Genomic DNA, 23,218 nt, shown 5'->3' on the forward strand with positions numbered 1-23,218 from the left:
ATGCAAACCTAGACTTCTGGCATGAACAAAATACTGTTAGCTATTGTGAATAATTGTAGTAGCTAACAGTTTTAGTCATCTAATGAATAGATAAAAACCATATGTAGAGCCTGGTATGCCATAGGCAGTTTAAAAGCTCTCAAGTGAAATATGAACTAAAATTGAAGCAATCCTGTGATGTTAAGTACCCCAGCTACTGCTGGTGTCCACAGGAATCCTGCATTCAAAGTGGTAAGTGATTACAGCTTTAAACATTCCCACATCCCCTTTTAAAATATATATTTTGTCACGCATTTTCACACTGGTTAGGTATTCTAGAACTGACGTACCTAAAGTTAAGGAAACTACAAGTAAATAAGGAACTCTATGAAAATATTTATATAGCGGGTAATTCATGTCAGTACAAGCAGGGAAGTTAAATTAACCAAATGGTATGAGATTAAGAGGCATCTTCAGTAGAATTTTTTTTTTTTTTTTTTTTTTTTGAGGAAGATTTTGAGAGGAATTGGGATTAGGAGGAATCCAGAAAGAATAGGTGTGTTGAGTTGGCTAGCTTTTGCCTGTCTGAAGTTGTCTGTATTATGTTATAATTAGTACTTGGATTAATACGTCAGCCCTTGTGACCTTTCTTGGGCCTTTTTTCCCCAGTTTTTTCCTTCCTAATAAAACCCGAATCTTTAATTGTCTGACCTGAAGTATTCTACTCTTCATAATGTTTTCTCTCCAATTGTAAACATAATCTAATTGTTGAAACTAAGGGCTTAGAAAAGCTCTTAGAACATTTCAGAGAATTCTTATACATTAATTCATTTCATTATTGGGGGGAGGGAGGACAGAAATTTTTATTCTGAGATAACATCCTTTCTAATGAGAATAGTAAGATCTGACAGACGTGAGAATAGAGGACTTTCAGACCAGGAATGATCACATAAAGAACAGAAAGTTTATTTGCAAATATATTGGCTCATTACATTGTCATCTAAGGATGACTACATATCTCTACAGCTGGAAAAACTTAATTTCTTTATACTGTAGTTAATGAGTGTTGAAAATTACTTTATTTCTGTGGGTGGGGAGGGGAGAGTGGGAAGTTGAAAATCTTTGCTTTTAGTTAGTTGCACAAACCTGTTCTTTTCACCCCAATTTAAGGCATTTTTCCCAGATAATAAACATTAAACCCTGCTGTTGTCTTGTGGGAAAACAGTACAAGTTAATCAGGGTTTTTTCCTATTAAAAAAAATTTGTTTTGTACAAGGTGTTTTCCTGTTCTAGATTACATATCGTCTACGGTATCTCCTTCGAGCAAGGTGTGATGCTTCACCAGTGACTAACACCACTGTCCAGTTTCACTGTGATCCTAGCTTCTGGGCTCAAAATATTTTCAATCTAGGTATGATGTGGCTCCTGCTTGTTTTATCAACTTCTTTAGAAACTGGTAGTATCACTAAAAATAGTTTTGTCAGCTGAACAGCCTTTCAGATATATAATTGAGTGTATTTCTCATGTGTTCTTTAATATATCTTCTACTGGTGGACAGAAATTACTCTAAAGTGCGTGTCTGATCTGACTCCATATTGGATGCTTTTCCAGGTAGTAAGGCTAGATAGGCAGTGCCTAACTAGTTTTAGCTGACTGAGCTGAGGCATAAGAACTGAGGTTTGGAGATGAGAAGCAGAAAAGGGGGCAGGGGAACTACAATGGAAATGTATCAGGTACAGAAAGCAGTCTTTTGAGTAATAGTTTTCTGTTGGGGTTGGGTGCTTTTTTCCTAGCTCTATAGATTTTGCTTGCTGTCCTTCCTGGCATACTGTTAACAGATGTGAGCTCATAGAGCAAGCAAAGATTGACCATCCCCACTGTACCATGCTCTCTAGGCAGGCTGGATTCCTACCGTCAGACTGGTATTTGCATTTTCTCTTCTATCTGCCGGTGGCTAGGTTTCTGCTTGTACATCCTGTGATAGGGAGCTCTGTGAATAGCCTGTTCAATATGATTGACTAAGTATATGTACTCAGTCTAATGAAGACATGCAGCATAGGAACTGCTCTGCTAGGAGCAGGAATTAGAGTCTAGAAAGACTCTGTCTCGATGAATTTGATTGTCATGCCTCCCTCGTTTTCAATATCCGTAGGATTTTTTTGTCAGTGTCTTCATCTTTCTGTTGGAACATGGTTTTGGATGTACCTCTCAGGCATTTTGGCCGTTGGTCAAAAAGTGCAACCAGCTTTGCATTATAACTAGGGCCCTACCAATTTCACGACTGTGGAATCAGCCCTTCCCTACAAAATCTGATATGTCCCCTGCTGCTGGGATCCCAGGGGCTCCTAGCTGCTAGTCCAGACGTGCTGGGGGGGGACAGGAGTTGTCCTTCCCCTGCGTGGCTGCTCTTGGTGGGGAGATCAAACTCCCCTCCAGAGGCAGCACAGAAATGAGTGTGGTACACCCTTACTTCTGTGTTGCAGCAGCCCGGAAGCTGGGCTCCTGACTTGTCTCTCTCCCCCCACCCCCCACCTCCAAGCTCGGGGCTTCCTCCCACAGCTGCTCCTGCCGGGCTAGGGGCTTCTGCTCTTGGAGGCTGCAGCCAGGGCAGCCTGGGATCTGGGCTTCTGCCCCCCATCTCGTGATTCCTTCCGCAGCTCAGGCCATTCTCCGCCGACGGTTCCTGGGGCTGCGGGATTCCGCTCCTGCTGGCTGCAGCCGGGGCAGCCCGGGCTCGGGATTTCCATCCCCCAGGGCTACTACTGAGGTTCAGGGTGACCCGGTCAGGGCTTCTGCCCTGGAGCTTCTTCTGGGGCACCCATTTTTTCACGGTGGGTTCTCAAATTGACTTGGAGCCCGCTGCCTTAATCTGTCACTGGCCTGGACTAGCAGCTAGGAGCCCCCTGCTGGGGTGCTCCTAGCAGCATGGGGGAGAGCCTATTCACTTCAGAGAACCTCCTCTTAACTGCAGGAAGCTCGGAGGCTGCTGTCTTGGCAGCACAGAAGTGAGGGTGGCAATTTTGGGATCTCTTCCCCCCCCCCCCCCCCCCCCGGCACAATAATTTTGCAACCCCCCTACGATACCATTTTGGGCCAAGACCCCCATCGTTACAACACCCTGAAATTTCAGATGTAAACATCTGAAATTGTGAAATTGACCAATTTTAAAACCCTCTGGCCATGAAATTGACAATAATGGATTGTGAATTTGGTAGGGCCATAATTTTAACAAAAAGGTGGGGAAATGTTGTCATAAGAGTGCTGTCATGACAAGATCCTTTCTCACAGGTACTGGATAACTACTCGATTTGTTTTCAAGTGATTGCATATGTCCATTTCACTTCAGGTATGTGGGCGCCCAGTGCACTAGCATCTGGGATTTTTCCCTTAGTGGTACCTGTTGGGGTGGTGAATGCACTTTTTGTTGTCTCATCCTGCTGTGCGATGATGTGAACGGCAGAGCTGTCCCTTACCTCTCTCAGTTCCTTCTTAGTGCTGTGACGGTTGTCGGATCACTTTATCTTGTTGCTGCAAGTGTTTCCCTTTTTCAGTCTTGTATATAGTGGGTACTTATTTAATGGTTTGCCTTAGCAGAATTTTTTGCTATTAAGTTTCCTTGTCCTGGGATACTTATTAATATGCTCTTCGGTTCCGACAGCTGGGGTATTGCCTCGGTCATTGGGCTTCAGCCTTTCGATGAATGCAAGAAATCAGTGCCAGGCATTGACTCTCTCACTCCAGGTGCCGCACATCAGAGACTGGTGCCGAATCTGCAGGGACTTTAAGCCCGGAATTAAGAAGTACAGGGCGATCAGACTAAAGCACCTTATGGAGGCAGCCCTCCACCCACCTTGGGAGTGTCCCCATTCAGAGCATGCACCAAGCGAGTCTCCTTCAGTTAGGAGCGGTTGCCTGTCTTAGAGTCTCAACGCAGATCTTCTCTGGTACTGAAGAGGAGGCACCATAAGCTGGCATCGAGGAACTCAGCGCCCAGGAGATTAAGGTCTCTGGCACTGAAGTCCAGCAAACAAGCTGGGAAGGAGGTTAGAGGGGCAAATAGCACATCAGTCAGGGTCGTTGACTGGTGCTGATTGTAGCCTTGTTGAGACTGACATCTAAGGTGACACCGTCTTTGACTCAGCAGTATCAAGAGACTGTCCCAGTGCCAACAATACCTCAGGTATATGCTGTGGCACATGATCTGCTGAGTCTCTTGGTACCAGTGTCACCGGCAGTTTAGGAAACATCTCAACAGAGCCTTCTAAAAAGTGTGACTTCCTTCCTAGACATACAGGTGGAAGTAGTTCAGGAGAGCTCATACAGATTGGTTGATATCATGGGATCTGTGGGGCCTTCTGAAGTGGCAGTTTGCATAAACGAGGCTATTCTGGAGTTCACTAAAGTGTTGTGACAAACTCCATCTTCCATGCCTCCTACAGCTAAAAGGATGGAGCAGAGGGATTATGTGCCCTCATAGGGGTTTGTGCATTTTTATGTCTCTCCACCCCTGGAATCTTTGCTGGCTTCAGTTTCTAATGAGAGCGCGCACCAAGGTCAGCAGGCATCTACTTGAAAATGAAAAGTTGCAAAAGGGCTTGATCGTTTTATGGAAAAAATATATTTGACAGCAGGATAACGCCTCCAGATTGCTAATCAGCATGTATTGCTGGGATGTTATAACTTCTCCTTCTGGGACAATATTTTAAAATTCATGGACAAGTTGCAGGGTGAGACCAGGCAAGAGTTTCTCACTATGGTTAGTGAGGGAAAGATGATAGCCAAGACCTCGCTTCAGGCTGCATTGGATGCAGCGGATTTTGATGACAGAGCCAGGGCATCGGCTGTTACGATGAGTACGTGTTTGTGGCTCCAGGCATCAGGTCCTCCTCAAAAGGGCCAAAAAACCATTCAAGATCTCCCCTTTGAGGAACTATAACTATTTGCATAGCAGATCGATGACAGGCTTCATAGCCTGAAACAGACTCTTGGGCTATGCACAGGTCTTTGGATATTTACACTCTTCTACCAAAGAAGCAGTGGTTCTGTCCACAGTAGCCTCATCATTACGCTTTCTGTATACCTCACCGTCAGGACCTGGCTTACAAAGAAAGGGAGAAGTTACAGGAGAATACCTCCGCCTCCTCTTTTTTGGGGTCTGCTATAGATTCGTCCAGACAGCATAAGAATACCAATGCAGTCAGTTTGACGTTCTGGTTGAGGACAGCTTACCAGTTTACCAGCTTCTCCTGTCCCTGTTTTCTTCCAACAGACTATCCCACTTCCTAAGTGCTTGGACCCATATCTCTACAGATAAATGGGTTTTACGCATGATGGAATTGTGATACACTCTTCAGTTTATTGCTGCCGCCCCACCACCTCTGTCCCCCATCCCTTTTCGGGGACCACTCTCACAAAGGTCATCTTTCAGAGGTACAGTCTCTCCTCCTGTTGGGAGCCATAGAAGAATTTCCTCTTCTTCAGAGAGGTAAAGGGGTTTTATTCTCGCCACTTCCTAATCCTAAAAGCAAAAGGAGGTCTCAGAACTATACTAGACATGCTGGAGCTCAATATTTATCTAAAGAAAATAAAGTTTTCTGTGGTCACTCTGGCTTCCGTTATGCCCTCCCTGGATCCTGGCAACTGATATGCTGCGCTCACCTTTAAAGGACACACATTTCCATGTCCCAATAAATCAAAGCCACAATAAATTCCTCAGATTTACGGTTAGCCAATCCCACTGTGAGGCTACATGTCAGGACTGCAAACTGTCTGTCTGTGACCCCACGCGTTTTTACAAAGTGGATGGCAGTGGTGGCAGCGTTTCTGAGGAAATCAGAAGTTCAAGTGTTTCTATACCTGGATGAGTGGTGGGTGAAAGGCCACACCAAGAGCCAGGTAATATCTAGCATGACCATGATCCAAACCACCTTCAGCACAGTAGGATTACTGATCAAAGAGGAAAAGATAGTCCTCTCACCTGTTCAGAGGATAGAGTTTATAGGAACAGTCTTAGATTCTATGGAAAACAGGGTGTTCCTCATGCAAACAAGATTCCAGACCATGCTGGCCATTTTGTTAGACGTGAAGGCCTATCCTACCACAACAGTTCAGAATTGCCTCAGCCTTCTGGGGCATACGGCCTCATGTATTTACATGGTTCAGTTGGCCAGGCCTCATCTCAGGAAGCTGCAGAGCTGTCTGAGCTTGATGTACTCTCCAATTCGTCATCCAGTGAGCATGGTGGTTTGAATGACCACATGGATCTTAGCCTCTTTGGACTGATGGATAGACTCATCCTGTGTGTGTGTGTGTGTGTGTGTGTGTGTGTGTGCGCGCGCTTATTCCTTTTGTTCCCCCACAACCTACTTTGACTTTGGTTTATGGACACTTCTGCCCTAGGTTGTGACAGTCCACCTGGGTTCTCTGAAGACTCAAGGGCTATGGCCTGGCCAGGATTAGTTCACTTCATAAATGTAAAAGTTGAGCCGTTCATCTAGCTTACCACATCCGGATGGTGTTTAAAAATCAAACTGGACCATGCTCGAGTGAAACTCACAGCATTGATGTGGCCTGCTCAGTCTTGGTTTTTCCACTCTGCTGAGCATCTCAAGCAGGTCTCCATTGACACTATCAGCAGACCTAGACTTGATTTCACCAGGCCATGGTTGTTGCATCCTTCATCCCAATGTGGAAATCCTTCACCTTACAGCCTGGATGCTCCCTGGTTAACCCTTCAAGAGGAGATCTGTTCAAAGGAAGTACAAAACATCCTCTTGAATAGTAGAAAGCCTTCTAAGTAGGCTTATCTATTGAAATGCAAGAGATTCTCCATTTGGTCTCAGCAAAAAGGGGTTTCCCCTGTCCGGGCTCCAATACAACATACACCAGACTGTTATATCTAAAACAGCAAGGTCTTGCTGTTAGCTGCTAGGTGAACCCTAACGGAACTATCTTGGCTTTCCGCCATCTGACTGGTAATCACTCTTTTCTCTAACCTCATGTCAGTCAGGCTTTCAAAAAGTCTGGAAAGGTTATATACCCAAGGTAAGGATTCTATTCCTCCTTGGGACTTAAACCTAGTGTTAGCAAAACTAATGGGTCCTCCCTTTGAACCTCTGGCTACCTGTTTGTTGCTCCATCTCTCAGTGAAGGTCGCCTTTTTGGTGGTACTTACCTCATTGAGGTAACTGGCGAGTAGGTGAACTGAGAGTTCTAGTATTTGATCCACTGCATACAGTCCTCTACAAGGAGAAGATAGACTTATGCCCTCATCTGAAGTGGTTTCTCTCATCCATATCGGTCACTTAGCAGCTTACCAACTTTCTTTCCTAAGCTTCATGCTAAGGATGAGGAGAGGCTCTACCTATTGGATGTTAGGAGAGTATTCGCATTCTACTTGGACAGAACTAAATTGTTTAGGTTGTCCTCACAGCTGTTTGTGGCAGTCATGGGTCTTCTAGTCTCATTTCAGAATCTTGTCATGGATTTCCTCCTGTATACATTTGTGGGGTGTCCTGGCCAATGTAACTCTGCCAGATAGGGTGCTGGCACGTTCAACGAGATCCCATGTGGCCTCTGCAGCATTTCTATCTCACATGCCTATACTGGACAATTATAGCGCTGCAGCTTGGTCATCAATACATACTTCTGCTTCTCATTACGCCATCTCCCAACAGTCTAGAGATGATGCCAGATTTGGACGTGTCCTACAATAATTCAAGTAGACTCCAGTGCATCTCCAGATTGAACTGCTTGTCACCTGAAGTGGAATAGACACATGTAATCACCCAAAGAAAACAGTTATTAACCTGTTCTGTAATTGTTCGAGATTTGTTGGACATGTCCATTCCATGACTCGGGGTCAACAGAACAGTGGCTCCACCCTTTATATCGTCGTGCAGCTAATGCACTGGACACCCATCCACCCAAAATGGAATGGATGTGTGCAACACATTTTGAAGAACAGTCATTACAGAACAAGTTAATAACTGTTTATTGTCTTTGGGAAAGAGATCACAAAAGAGGTGTATCTGTATTTTTCCTCAGGGGTGAACCCTCCAGCCATGTGAGTAATGTGTGTGTGAATAAGTATAAAAGAAGCTGTTTTTCTTTATTTCCAGGTAACCTTTCTTTCCTTCCTTCTGATATGCCTTTCAATTGTTGGGTTCTGCTCCCTTGAAGTCTGAGATACTGAAATGGGAACAGGAATTCCATGTGGGAGCCTGTGTGTTTCAGGCTATTAGAATGGTTTCATGAATAATAATTTAGCACTGGCCCCTTTTGGTATGTCTCCATGGTTTATTACACAGTTTCAGAAGTTGAAGCCACCAGGGGTTAAAGCTTCAGAGTCAAGGTTGATCGGGAACTTTTTTTCCCCATAGACCATGTCTTGTAAGAGTTCTTGTATATTGAAGAATCTCAGGTCTGAAGTTGTGTTAGCTGGAATACTAGCTAGACTCTTTACTGGCAGTATGATAATATCTGAAGGCTAACTGGGTGTTACTAAACAACTTAGCGATTGGGTGCTGTTTAGAATATATCTAAGAAAATGAAATAACAGCATTATCAAGTGTCTCATTTCAAGTTAAATAACCCATAGTTTTCAGTGTAATGGAAGGGCCCTCATTGTTATCGATGGCACAGTAATGCACACAGTTCTACAGCCACTGACACAGATTTTGGAAAGAATTGTTTACCCATCCTTTAAACTGCAATTAGGAATGGTGACCTGATGGCATAAAAAGAGGGAAATTATGAGAACCTGCGTATCTCCCAAGTGTAAGGTGAACATTAAAACATATGTTTTTATTTTTTACCAGGTTCTCTGGTAATTGAAGATAAAGAAACCCCACTACACATGCCCAAGAGCCCTGTGATGGAACCAAATTTACAGCCACAAAGTGGCTTACCTTCAAACCAACTGTCTAAGTTCCCAACACAGATCAGTTTAGCTCAACTACGACTCCAGCACATGCAGCAGCAGGTGATGGCTCAGAGGCAGCAGGCTCAACGCAGGGTAGGCCCAATGGGTCTACCGAACCCAAGAATTCCAGGGCCCATGCAGCACACTCCTACTTCTCATCAGGTAAACTATCATTGTTCCAGAGAGAAGACATGTCTGATCGTACTTGTTCTAACAGAATGATAACGGTGACTTATAGTGACATTTCATTGGCGCAGCAGTCTTTAGCACATATAGTTATAAGGAAGCCCATATTGTATGTATTTACAGCATTTTTTTCAAGATCTCAATGCCCATATCTCTAGAACTTCCAGATAATCTCTAAGCATTGTAAAGAACTCTTATTCTTTGAGTGATGGTCCCTGTTGTATTCCACTGTGGATTACACATGCTCCTGGACCAAGAGAATTTGAAAGCAGTGTCCATTGGTCTGCACATGTACCCTGGCTCACCTTGTCCCTCAAAGGGGATAAAGGATGGGGCGGCCAACTGCCTCTCAAGTTCCTTCTCACCGCTGCGTGGTCCGAACAGAACCTTTAAGTTTCCACAGCTTCGGCTTAGTTCTACAAAATAAAAATCATCAGTTTGTAAATAGTGTTAACAGTTTTAATAGTTTTTACTGTTTAGCATTAAATTAGTCTAAAAACCCTGGGACACCGTTATGCCCAGGACTCCAGGCTTCAAACTCTGTGGTTCCTGCCATGATCCTTCTCAGTCAGCGGCAACCACCAGTGCTGCCTATACTGCCTTGGGGCAGCTCACTGCACCTCGCCGCAATGTATCGGCTGATCATTCCTCAGTCGTATCCAAGAAGGACAGGAACTTTAACTCCACAAATACCTCATGGAGAAGGCCATGACTATCAGACCCAGACTAGGGAACTCCCCTCGTACGAAAGCCTGACTCAGCAAGGAGTGCATCTCCTGTTGCAAAGTCTGACTCTGCTTTGGGAGAATCTACCCTAATGGACCCCATGGCGGGATCTTGTCAGGAAGCTAGGAAGCACATTCATAAGCATGAGACTAAGTCTTCCTCTGAGTCCACTTCAAAGAAGTCTGACTTGGCTGTAAACAAGCCCACTAACTTGGCCTATGAGGATTTAGGGTGTATTAAGTCCCAGTGGCACAACAAGAAAGCCCATAAGCATTGGGCTCCACCTGTACCAGACTGCGTTCCGTCGGTACTGTCATCCCTAGCATGTCCCAAAACCTGGGATCCTTTGGCACCGACGAATTCTGATCACTGCCAACTTCAGATACCACCCTTCTGCTTGTACAGGCCATTGGAAGTGGTGAGAACTCCTCTCGCACTGGGGAGATATGAATCTGTTGCCACCTCAAGGACGTTTTCGCTCTCCCAGATCTGGAATCCCCTCCTCCACCAGGCTCTTCCACTTCCAGGGAGATATTGCCTCTGGGAGAATCAACTGCTGGAAGGAACTTATTACCCCTCCCACATGCAGAATACATCTCCCCTCCAACAGCATCAGCAATACTGCCACTGGAACCAGAATCAGCCTTCTCCCTGGGAGATGCTAAACCCTCTGATGAGCTGCTTTTCCCTGACCCTGTGTGTCCTCCACCACCAAAAAGATCCATATTGGTTTGGGTCCAACATCCGCCTAAGCTCACTCTGAGCAGCTGGTACCTCATGCCATGGGGGCCCCATGACCACCTATCTATCCCTCCTACTGGCTGTACTGGGGGCCTTTGGACAGTATCCATTTGCAGAGTTGATCTGATTTGCTAGGGAGCCATCCCTTGCCTCCCATCTAAGGAGACAGTCAGATCTGCACCTTCATCCATCGGAGGAGGAGGAACATTATGCTCCAGATCCAGCAGTTCTGCCAGAACCAGCAAGACTGCCATTGTCATTTCGAGACAAAAAGGTGACTTCTGTATCCCCTTCTCTTACCCAACAACAGTGACTTTGGGCAATTCCAGGACTTTCTCCTCAGAGTTGCTGGAGAGCTTCAAATTCCTTTTGAGGGAATCCAAGACTCCTAGGACAAACTCTTAAATATCCTGCACACTTTTGGGCCCAACAGAATAGCTCTCCCTTTTAAGGAAGCTATATTGGAGCTAGCTAAGACAGTTTGTCACACCCCTGCTAGCTGTGCTCCTACCACCAATAGGGTAGAGAAGCGTTATTACGTGCTAGCCAAAAGTACAGAATTTTTGTTTTCTCACCCCTCTCCCAACTCACTGGTGGTCCATGCTGCTTCTGAAAGTGCGAGACAGCAACATCCCTGGTCTATTCCTGCTGATCCAGGGCAAACATCTGTATCTACTGGGAAGAAAGGTCTTCTCACCTAGCCTCCAGGTCAAGATAGCCAGTTACCAGGTGCTATTGGCTAAATATGATTTCCTGAACTATGCCGAGTTTACTGAGAGCCCTCCACAACAGGACAGAGCACATTTTCAAGCTCTGATAGATGAAGGCAAACTGATAGCTAGGACTGCACTCCAATTTGCAGTCGATGCTGCTGATGCTTCCTCTAGAGTTATGGCTACTGCTTTTATCATGCACAGGGAATCATGGCTCCCATGTGTCAGGGCTCCCTAGGGAGGTCCAGAATACTACTGAGGACCTCCCCTTTGAATCACACCACTTTAATGAGAAGATGGACAAGTCCCTCCATACCCTGAAAGATTCCAGGGCTACCCTCCATTTGCTGAAGATATACGCACCTACCCTTAAAAAGAAGTTTCACTGCCCATCGGTTAAATCTAGACACATGGCTCAGCAGTTTTTCCTTCAGAGGGCCTATGAACCACCACGTAAGAGACAGAGGTTTCAAAAGTCCTGCTTCCCTACACTCTGTAACAAGCGTGGTACCTCAGTCTCAGCCACTGCCTTAACATTATTTTTGATGGGAGCTCGAGAACCATGAAAGATACTTTTTCAACACCTGGAGTGTGATAACAGACGGATGCTAAATGTCATCCATTCTGGCTATCCAATTGAGTTTGCATTCCTACCTCCTCCAAAGACCCCACCACCCCTTAAGGGACCACTCTCACGAGAGTATTCTCAACAAGAGGTGACTTTTACTGCATCAAGGAGCAATAGAACATGTCCTTCCTCAATACCAAGGGGGAGGGTTTTATTCGTCTTACTTCCTGATACCCAAAAAGAAGGGCAGTTGGAAACCAATTCTCGACCTCCACCATCTCAACCGCTTCATTCATAAACTCAGATTTTGCATGGTCACACTAGCAGCAATAGGTCCATCTTTAGAAAATGGCATATAGTTCACGGATTTCGATATGAAGGATGCCTACTTTCACATAGATATTAGTCCTGCCCACAGACATTTTCTCAGATTCATAGTGGATTCTAACCATTTTCAGTATAGAGCACCCCCCTTCAGAACAGCAATCACCCCCAGAGTATTCATCAAGATATTCTTAGTAGTAGAAGCCCATGTCAGATGATGTGGTTTCATTGTATTCCCCTACCTCGATGACTGTCTCCTTGCAGCCAAGTCCCACCAGGAAGCCTATGCATCAGGCTCACTGATACTGCACATCTTCTCCTCGCTGGGAATCAGTGTGTAAACAGAAAAATCTGTTCTCACTCCCATGCAATCTCTGAACTTCATCAGGGCAACCTTAAATTCTATCACAACAAGAGCATACCTGATCAGAGACAGGTTACAGACCATGAACAATATCCTAGCTTACATCACAAGTAATCCTCAAGTACCAGTCAAGACATATGTCTTTTGTAGGTGCACAAGGCCATCTGACCTAGGTCCCCACCTTCGCTAGACTCCACCTTTGTTGGCTTCAAACATGGCTGCAGTTGGTATACTCCCCAAGCCACCATTCCACGAACCTCATAGTGACAGTTCCATTCCAAGGTAGTGTCTTCCCTGCTATGGTGGACAAATCCTCATCAGGTCTGCATGGGGTTCCCCTTTCTCCCTTCCTCTGCAGACAAGACCATTATTACAGATGCATCCCTGTTAGGTTGGGAGGGCCACATGACAGTCACACAGCACAAGGTGCTTGGATATCTCAAGAGTCCAGAATGCATGTCAATGTCCTGGAGTTGCAAGCAGTCTTGAAGGCATGAGTCTCTTTTGTTCCCTTCATCTGTACGCTCTGTGTCCGTATGTCAAACAGCGTTATGATTGTCTTCTAGCTCAACTGGAGTTTCAGCAATCAAATCACCCTACTGGCAGCCTACCTTCTGGGGAAGCAAAATGTACTTGCAGATTCTCTCAGCAGACATTTCGTCGTCGACCACAAGCAGGAGCTCCACCACTTGGTACTGCACAATATTTTCCCTCTGTGGAACCCCAACCAGGGATCTGTTGACCTCTGAAACAAACAGGAAATGCACTACAAATTGCTCCATAGGAGCCCTGGGCCGCCACTCCTAGGGTAACGGTCTGCTTCTTCCCTGGTTGGACCAATACAGCTATGCCTTCCTTCCACTACCATTCCTGCTACGAGTTCTACACAAAATCCAGGAGGACAGCACACAGGTCATCCTGATCGTCCACTTCTGGCCCAGACAGTTCTGATTTCCCAACCTCCTACATATCATCCCAACCACCAACTGCCCTCCCAATGTTTCCCAACCTCCTGACCCAGTGGCACGGCAAGATCAAGCACCTTGATCCATGTCCACCTCCCAGTGAGTCCTCAGTATTTGGATGGGTATCATCCTGAGAATGTGTTTGGTATTTGGATGGGCATCATCCCTAGAATGTTCATGCTCCACAACTGTACGAGTCATCCTCCCTAATAGTAGAAAGGAATCTACTAGAAAATGCTACCTAGCTAAATGGAAGCGCTTGTTTTCTTGAGCACACAAGAGAGACATCCTCTCAGAGACTACTCTCTCCCAGTCATCTTGGACTATATTCTATCTTTGAAAACATCAGGTTTGTCAGTCAGCTCCTTGTGGATTCATTTGGCAATGATCAGCACGTACCATCCATCTTCTCAGGGCTACTTGGTCTTCCCACATTCACTGACCAGTAGATTCTGCAAAGGCCTAATGAGAACCTTCTCATCTATTCAGAAGCCTACTCACTGGTGGGACCTAAACCTTGTTCTCTCTCTACTCATGAGGCTCCACTTTGAGCCTTTAGCTACTTGCTCCATGTCCCTTATTTCCATAAAGGTTGCTTTCCTTGTAGCCATCACCTCAGCGAGAAGGGTTGATGAACTTGGAGTGGTGATGACAGATCCTCCATACATAAATTCCTTAAGGATAAGGTATTTTTTTGTCTATACCCCAAATGCCCCCAGAAGTAGCTGAAGAATTTAACTGTAACCAATCCATTCAGTTACCTGTGATCTTCCAAAAACTGCACGCTTCCACAGAGGAATGAAGACTTCACTCCCCCAATGTTTGGCGAGCCTTAGCTTTTTACCTACAGAGAACAAAGGGAAGGGTAAACCCCTTTGAAATCCCTCCTGGCCAGGGGAAAGCTCCTCTCACCTGTAAAGGGTAAAGAAGCTAAAGGTAACCTCGCTGGCACCTGACCAAAATGACCAATGAGGAGACAAGATACTTTCAAAAGCTGGGAGGAGGGAGAGAAACAAAGGGTCTGTGGGTCTGTCTATAGTCTGTCTTTGTCGGGGGATAGACCAGGAATGGAGTCTTAGAACTTTTAGTAAGTAATCTAGCTAGGTATGTGTTAGATTATGATTTCTTTAAATGGCTGAGAAAAGAACTGTGCTGAATAGAATAACTATTTCTGTCTGTGTATCTTTTTTGTAACTTAAGGTTTTGCCTAGAGGGGTTCTCTATGTTTTTGAATCTAATTACCCTGTAAGATATCTACCATCCTGATTTTACAGGGGGGATTTCTTTATTTCTATTTACTTCTATTTTTATTAAAAGTCTTCTTGTAAGAAAACTGGATGCTTTTTCATTGTTCTTAAGATCCAAGGGTCTGGGTCTGTAGTCACCTAGGCAAATTGGTGAGGCTTTTTACCTAACCTTGTCCAGGAAGTGGGGTGCAAGGTTTTGGGAAGTATTTTGGGGGGAAAGACGCATCCAAACAGCTCTTCCCCAGTAACCAGTATTAGTTTGGTGGTGGTAGCGGCCAATCCAAGGACAAAGGGTGGAATATTTTGTACCTTGGGGAAGTTTTGACCTAAGCTGGTAAAGATAAGCTTAGGAGGTTTTTCATGCAGGTCCCCACATCTGTACCCTAGAGTTCAGAGTGTGGGAGGAACCTTGACATGGTGGCATAGTGGTGGGATTAACCTGAAATCATTTTGAGATCCAGTTGAGATTTTTTGAACTAGAAATACAGATTTTAAAAATTTTTTTTCCTTTGGAGCTGCTGGAAAAGCAGCTTGTTTTCTCTCTGCTTTGGAGCCAGAGCTGAGACAAAAGGGGATTATCTTTGTGAATTGCAGGTTTTCTTTGCCTGGAGGCAGGGTACTTAACTCCTGCAGGGAAATTCACAGTCTTCCAACCCAGAGGTTTTTTTTTTTTTCCCCTAAAAGTAAATAGGGAGGGGGGGTGTTCTACCCATTTGCCTGGAGACAAAAGTGTCAAGGTTCCTCCCCCACTCTGAACTCTAGGGTACAGATGTGGGGACCTGCATGAAAAACCTCCTAAGCTTATCTTTACCAGCTTAGGTCAAAACTTCCCCAAGGTACAAAATATTCCACCCTTTGTCCTTGGATTGGCCGCTACCACCACCAAACTAATACTGGTTACTGGGGAAGAGCTGTTTGGACGCGTCTTTCCCCCCAAAATACTTCCCAAAACGTTGCACCCCACTTCCTGGGCAAAGTTTGGTAAAAAGCCTCACCAGTTTGCCTAGGTGACTACAGACCCAGACCCTTGGATCTTAAGAACAATGAAAAAGCATCCAGTTTTCTTACAAGAAGACTTTTAATAAAAATAGAAGTAAATAGAAATAAAGAAATCCCCCCTGTAAAATCAGGATGGTAGATATCTTACAGGGTAATTAGATTCAAAAACATAGAGAACCCCTCTAGGCAAAACCTTAAGTTACAAAAAAGATACACAGACAGAAATAGTTATTCTATTCAGCACAGTTCTTTTCTCAGCCATTTAAAGAAATCATAATCTAACACGTACCTAGCTAGATTACTTACTAAAAGTTCTAAGACTCCATTCCTGGTCTATCCCCAACAAAGACAGACTATAGACAGACCCACAGACCCTTTGTTTCTCTCCCTCCTCCCAGCTTTTGAAAGTATCTTGTCTCCTCATTGGTCATTTTGGTCAGGTGCCAGCGAGGTTACCTTTAGCTTCTTAACCCTTTACAGGTGAGAGGAGCTTTCCCCTGGCCAGGAGGGATTTCAAAGGGGTTTACCCTTCCCTTTAAGACTGTTTTGTCGCTATAGAAAAAAAGAGTCTGAGGGCAACTCCTCTCCACCCAGAGAATCTTCAGATAGATTTCTGGCTGCATCCTACTCTCTGTTTTCTAACCTTGTTGCACCAGAGCACAAGCAACAACTATGGCATCTCTTCAAGAGGGACCCTTCTTAGACATCTATAAAGCAACCACATGGGGCTCCGTTCACACATTTGCAAGACAGCATGCACCGGTGCAGGACTCTTCTGCCGATACCTCCTTTGGGATGGTGGTACTCTGATCAGCCCTACTGTCTACATCGTCAAACCCTCCTCCTGCTTAGGTACTGCTTGTCAATCACCCACAGTGGAATGGAACAGGGACCATCACTCCAAGAAGAGGAGGTTACTTAAAGAACTGGAGGTTCTTTTGGATGCATGGTCCTTACCTGTATCTCACTATCCGTCCTCCTTCCCCTCTGCTTTGGATCTTATCTGATTCGTGGTAGAGAAGGAACTGGAGAGGCAATCGGTTTGCCCCACTCTTTATCCCTTTGGTCAGAAGCACAAAGTGAGCCTGGATACCCATGCGGACCAATGGACACTGCTTTCAAATTCTCCGGGTGCAGGCACGTGGTGCCCAGGTGTAACCCACAGTGGAATACAGAAGAACCGCCAGTTAGAGGTAAGTAACCTCCTCTTTTCATATTATTACACAATTTGCCTCAGTGATTAGTTCAGATAGAATAATTAATTGTAACTTGTTATATTTTACTCTTATCTTAATTGTCAAGATGCATCAATGCTGAGATCTGATTTCATCTTACATTTGAGTGAATGGTTCAGTACTATGTATGTCATGTATTTTAAAAGTTTAAATAGGAAGTTGAGGGAAGAGTTTTTTCTGGAGTGTTTGGTGTTAGTCCTCAGACAGCTAACTGAGGGGATTGTCTGTCTCTTCCAGCAGCCACCTCCACGCTTGATTAACTTTCAGAATCACAATCCCAATTCTAATGGGTCAGTTCTTCCTGCTCAGCAAATGAGGTGTCCCCAGAACCAGAATGTACCAAGACTAACAATAAAGCCCAACCCATTGCAGATGGCGTTCTTGGCACAGCAAGCTATTAAACAGGTAAACTTTCTCCACTCACCCACCCAAAAATAAAAATTGAATACTGTAAACATTCATTTTATAACTTACATTCCTTACTTTTCTGGGATGGATTTACAGCGAATATACTACTGTCTAGTCCAGTGATTCTCAACCTATTTACCATTGTGGGCTGCATATGCAGCTTTCTCTGTATTATGTGGGCAGCATCCACACTATATATATAGTCTCTGAGCCATACAACTATGTGGTGATTGGGCAGCAAGCGGCCCGCAGGTTGAGAGCCACTAGTCTAGTTTCATGACAAGATACCTGATTTTGAAATGAGTTAATTGTCAAGTACAGTCCATTCCAACTACTTTGACTAGAGGAAGAGTTAGACATTGTCTACATAACATGTTACTTCGGTATAACTTATGTCATTTAGGGGTGTGAATAAACCATACCCCTGAGCCATTAAGTTGTACTGACCTAAGCACTGGTGTAGACAGTACTATCTTTCTCGTTGGCATAGCTACCGCCTGTCACAGAGGCAGGAGTTACTAAGCCAATGGGAGAGTTCTCTCCTGTCTGCTTAGAGCAGTGGTGGGCAACCTGCGGCCCGTGGCCCATCAGAGTAATCCATTGGTGGGCCGTGAGACAGTTTGTTTACACTGATTGTCTGCAGGCACGGCTGCCTGCAGCTCTCAGTGGCTGCAGTTCGCCTTTCCCAACCAATGGGAGCTGCAGGAAATGGCGTGGGCCATAGGGATGTGCTGGCCGCTGCTTCCCTCACGGGCCGCAGGTTGCCCTCCGCTCGCTTAGAGCATCACCACCCCAAGCGCTACAGCAGCGCAGCTGCATCACTGCAGCTGTGCTGCAGTAAGTGCTATTGTGTAGATGTAGCCTGAGTGAATTATGGTTTAAATGTTTGCTTTAATTTATTGCTATGTTTATTTTGTATCTATCACTGACTTCCGGGCAGCCTGCAAAACTTAACACAAACACAAGTTCTGTTCACTGCAGTCTACGACAAACAGAGTAGAAAATCCCGCCCTCTAATTTCCCCCGCTGGCTACTGCATCAGTAAACAGACAAAAGCCTGCTTAAAAAGCTCTAGCTGCCACTAGGCTCTGGAGCTTGCCACGCCTGGACTCTTACAGATGAAGAGAGGAAAGAAATTCCACAGTTGTGGACCTTCTGCTGCAAGTGATCAATCCCCAGCTGATCAGCAGTTATGTGGGGATAAGAGTGAATACTTCAGCTACTTTCTAGCTGCTCAATGAGGCAAATACCAATGAACCAACACACCATTTAATGCTGATCATACACTTAAAAAGAGCAGAGTATCTTGCCACCATAGGAAGGAATGAAACACTGATCTGTGACCTAAGAAATGGAATAATAGTGCCATGGCTATCACAGTCATGTGAGCTGAATCAAAGAGAAGATCAAGATTGCTTCACAAGTCCTTCTTAAATCATTTAAAAAAAAAACCAAACACCTTAACATCGTTCCACTGTCCACTTAAATAACAGTACCTAGTTTACAGTACTAAAAATACAGGAGCAGCTTTTCACATTCAGCCCATTGTCGGTAGTGCATTTATTCCACTAAAACTATTCTGTCCCTCTGCAACATTGTGCATGTTCTCACATGTAAATACTAATGCATGTTATCAGCAGGAAATAAATTTTAAGTTTTAAAAATCTCATACATTTGTCCTACCTCTTATTTCTCTTTTTTCCCATTTCTAGTGAGTCATGATTTGAGGCTACAAAGCAAATATGAATTTCAGTTCTAATTTCAACTCATTCTGCTTTTGTGTTGCTGCTTGCTTAGTTCAAACATGTTAGTGTCAGTGTATGTAATAGATGTCTTCTACCACGCAAAGAACAATGATGAATTCTGGTTGTTGTTTTTTGTTTTGTTTTGTTTTGTTTTTTTAGTGGCAGATAAGCAGTGGACAAGCATCAGCTGCTCCGTCAACTGCAAGCAGCACTACATCCACCCCTTCCAGTCCCACTGTTACTAGTGCTGCAGGGTATGATGGGAAGACATTTGGTCCACCCATGATAGATCTGAGTTCTCCAGTCGGTAGTTCCTATACCCTACCTTCTCTTCCTGATGTAAGAGTAACACACAAGCAATGGTTTATAGCTTTTATTTTAAAGTGAATTGTTTGCAAAAGGTGATCAGTGGAAAGGTCTTTGACACTGAAATTCTTTCTCTGCCTACCAAACTGGTACAATATAGTAAGCAACAGTTCAGTTTTCCTACAAGGTCCTGGAGACAGTGCTCCTGCACTGTTCTGGAGGCACTGCCTTTAAGGGATTTAGAACTGGCAGGAAGAGTAAGAATGAAAAATGCAATTGTACTTTTTTTATGTAGACCCCTACTAGCCTTCATCTGTCAAATTCTTCAGTTGCTGCTAATAAAAAATGAGTTTCCTCAGCTTTGGTCATCAGTACCCAGAACATGTAATAGTACATGCTATAAATCTAGGGTCTCAGTACTATATTACTGAGGTTTCTATATAATTGAAAGTCTGTCCCATGTAGATATTAATATACAGTGCTAGGCTGAAATAATTTTTCTTCATCAGCGCATTCAGTATTTTTTTTTCGTATGGGTGGGAATGGGTGTTAGGAGCTCATCTCCCACAATTTGTGTGTGGTAGGAGGGGAAGCAGTGTCATAATCTTGCTGTGTTTTATCTAATAGACTTTGAACTGGAATACAGCAAGAGTCTCTTCAGATTACTACATCTTTATCAGAGGGCCAAATTAGATATTTTGAACTTTAAGCGATCTACTTCATTGTGTCAGAAACAAGAAAAGTGCACTTTAACAGGTCTCAACAGTTTATGAATAACTGAAATTTCATACCATTTCAGCGGTAATTTGCTATTCATCCCTGTTTCTTCCTCCTGTCTCCTGGTCCTTCTGAGTTGCTCTCGGATCTTGGATAACCTTTTTATCTTTTATTTTTTTAATTGAAAACATTGGCAGATGCATTGTGATAGGACAATGTAATGAGAACTGGATACCCCATCATTTAAAATTGTTTTAAGATACTTAGTTAACACACTCAAAACACATCACACTCTGCAATCATAAACATGTAATTTGAATCCATGACAAGTACTTTAACATTGTTCTGCATGTACAAGATTATCAGCAGCTCTGTTTCACTTGTGTATCATTGAATACATGCTATTAGATACCTCACCATATTAGTAGTGATTAAGAACAATGTAATGTGCTTTTTGGAACACTTCACAGTAGTCATATCATCACACTAATCTACAGTGTCAAAGGTCAGTGCAGCCTCTACAGGTGGATTTGCAAGGTGCAGCTTGCCATGTGAATGCTTTAGAAAAGTATGATCCTAAAGTTATTTGTGTTTTCTAGCCAAACGCTCTTATTTAGAGTATTTGTGTTTCAAAGGCCATTTCTCTAATCCTGCAGCATGTGTGACAATTTCAGTGGACTGGGATGATAAATTGGAACTGGTTTTGCTCTAAAACAGGTGTCTCATTTTTCTGTCCTCATGTGTCATGGCTGAAAAGACATAACCACTTAGCTGACACTGTGTACCTTTTCTACTGAATATGCATGTCCTCTGGCCAGGATGTAGAATGTGTTAGGTTGCTTATTGGGTGATTCCTGAATTAATTCTTTGAATTGTATATATTTGCATGTTCTTTTTTAAATAAATGAAATAAATGAGCATGTTCAAAGAGGGTGTGGAAGTGCAAACTAAGATAAGGTGTCTATATTGATCACAGTATTTTTGTCTTAACAATAACCTCCCTTCTTGCGTCTTTTAGATTGAGTGTTCGGGAAACATTACACTGGATAACATTGTAAGGAAAGATGGTATTGTGGAGCAGAGCCAGCCAAAACCCCCTTCAAACAGAACCGTCCAGTCACCAAATTCATCAGTGCCATCTCCGGGCCTCTTGGGTATGGTGATTAACCTGATTTTAAATGGTGTGGTGGGGAATCTAGCACTTTACTCCCTGATCTGAGTTCCCATTTATCAACTTAATGCAGGGGTGGGCAAACTTTTTGGCCCGAGGGCCACATCAGGGTTGCGAAACAATATGGAGGGCCAGGTAAGGAAGGCTCTGTCTCCGCAAACAGCCTGTCCCCTGCCCTCTAGCTGCCCTTTCCCACTTCCTGCCCCCTGACAACGTCCTTCAGAACGCCCGACCTATCCAACCACCCCTCCCACTTCTTGTTCCCTGACCGCCCCTAACCACCCCCATCCAACCCCTCCTGCTCCCTGTCCCCTGACTGCCCTGACCCCTGTCCACACCCCCACCCCCTGACAGGCCCCCCCGGGACCCCTGAGCCATCCAACCCCCCTCCACTCCTTTTCCCCTTACCGCCCCCTCCCAGGACCCCCATCCCTAACTGCCCCCCCAGGACCTCACCCCCTATCCAACCACCCCTGCTCCCTGTCTCCTGACTGCTCCCCTGCCCCCGAACCTCCGTTCCAGCCAACCGCCCCCTGTCTGCCCTCTGGGACCTCCTGCCCCTTATCCAACCCCCCTCCCTCTGCCCCCTTACCATGCTACTCAGAACGGCAGGACAGGCTTACTGGAAAGCCAGGGAGGTGGGCGGGCACAAACCGCGCTGCTGGCGTGGCTGCGGGGAGGGGCCAGGGGCTAGCCTCCCCGTTCGGGAGCTCAGGGGCCGGGCAGCACAGTCCCGTGGGCCAGATATGGCCTGTGGGCTGTATTTTGCCCCTCTCTGACTTAATGTATTATTATCATGCCTTCTAGCTTAGTACGACATACTGACAAATTCAGGGCAAGGGAGAAGGCTGGCATTGATCAAATGGGAGATGAGGGCCTAACTAAGAGTTTTATCTTTGTGGTCAGAGATTAAAAGATCAGATCTAGTCTGACCTCCTGTGTATCACAGGCCACCATGACCATTCAGCACTTGCACACTAAACCCAACAACTGAAATTATACCAAAGTATTACAGCCCATAGGCAACTATGCTATTAAGTGCCACAAGGAGAGAACAGGAGGGACAGAATTACATCAATACCCAGGCCCCCCATACTGACAGGTAACTGATATACCCAGATAATCCTGGTAAGTGACCTGTACCCATACACTGCAGAGGAAGGCGAACCCCTCACCTCTCCACAGTCACTGCCAAACTGAGACAAAAATTCCATCCCAACCCCCCATATGGGGATCAGTTAGACCCTGAGCATGTGAGCCACAAGATTTAGATAGCTGTGATGTGAAGCTCTAGGCAGAGAATGGAGTCAAAGTTGGTAACCAAGTTACAAGCCTGAGTGATAGGTATAATGGTGATGATGTCTACTGTGACAGAGAGAGTTAAGTAGCATGGAGGACTTGTAAGGGGAGACAGAATTTGGTTTGGGCTATGTTTTGCTTTCGTTGATGGCAAGGGAATCAGAAAGGTCAGAGCAACGAACTAATGAAGAATTGGGTGGAGAGAGAAATTTTGTAGTCAACTGTGCAGAGAAAATTGTTGCATCATATGAGTAGATGAGGAAAAGATGTAGAGAGAGAAAATAAAAGTGGTCTGTTAGTGGCCTGGAAACTAGTGGAGGAAAAGAGAAGGAGGTTCAGCCATTGAAAGGCTGAATGAATGACTATAGAGATGGGAAAACTAAGAGAGTACAGAGTTGTGAAAACAATGGGAAGGTAACAATTTAAGAAGATGAAGTATGATCAGCTATCTGAGATGGCTGAAAGGTTGAGGAGGATGAGGATAGAGTAGAAACACCAAGGTTTGACCACGAAGAGGTAGTTAAAGACAATTGACTTAAGTTAAAGCAATTACAGTGGAGTGGGGAAGCTGGAAACCTGAGTTGTGGTGGTAGGAGGATTAA

The 23,218-nt window shown here is 44.7% G+C and overlaps 1 protein-coding gene across 2 annotated transcripts in view; it reads left to right on the forward strand.

The window, feature by feature from the left end:
• The window catches only part of TRIM24 (tripartite motif containing 24), a 139,470-nt gene that overhangs the window by 88,544 nt on the left and 27,708 nt on the right, over positions 1-23,218 (forward strand). For both annotated transcript variants that reach the window (XR_013347313.1, XM_077828263.1), the window contains exons 8-12: positions 1,273-1,390; positions 8,799-9,064; positions 17,208-17,375; positions 19,283-19,462; positions 21,165-21,300. Coding sequence is in view for 1 of the 2 variants with exons in the window: in XM_077828263.1 (XP_077684389.1) it covers positions 1,273-1,390; positions 8,799-9,064; positions 17,208-17,375; positions 19,283-19,462; positions 21,165-21,300 (868 nt within the window). In the remaining variant the exon portion in view is untranslated. The remainder of the gene's footprint in view (positions 1-1,272; positions 1,391-8,798; positions 9,065-17,207; positions 17,376-19,282; positions 19,463-21,164; positions 21,301-23,218) is intronic.

This window comes from Eretmochelys imbricata, chromosome 1 (genome assembly GCF_965152235.1).
Source record: "Eretmochelys imbricata isolate rEreImb1 chromosome 1, rEreImb1.hap1, whole genome shotgun sequence".
Classification (NCBI taxonomy): domain Eukaryota; kingdom Metazoa; phylum Chordata; order Testudines; family Cheloniidae; genus Eretmochelys; species Eretmochelys imbricata.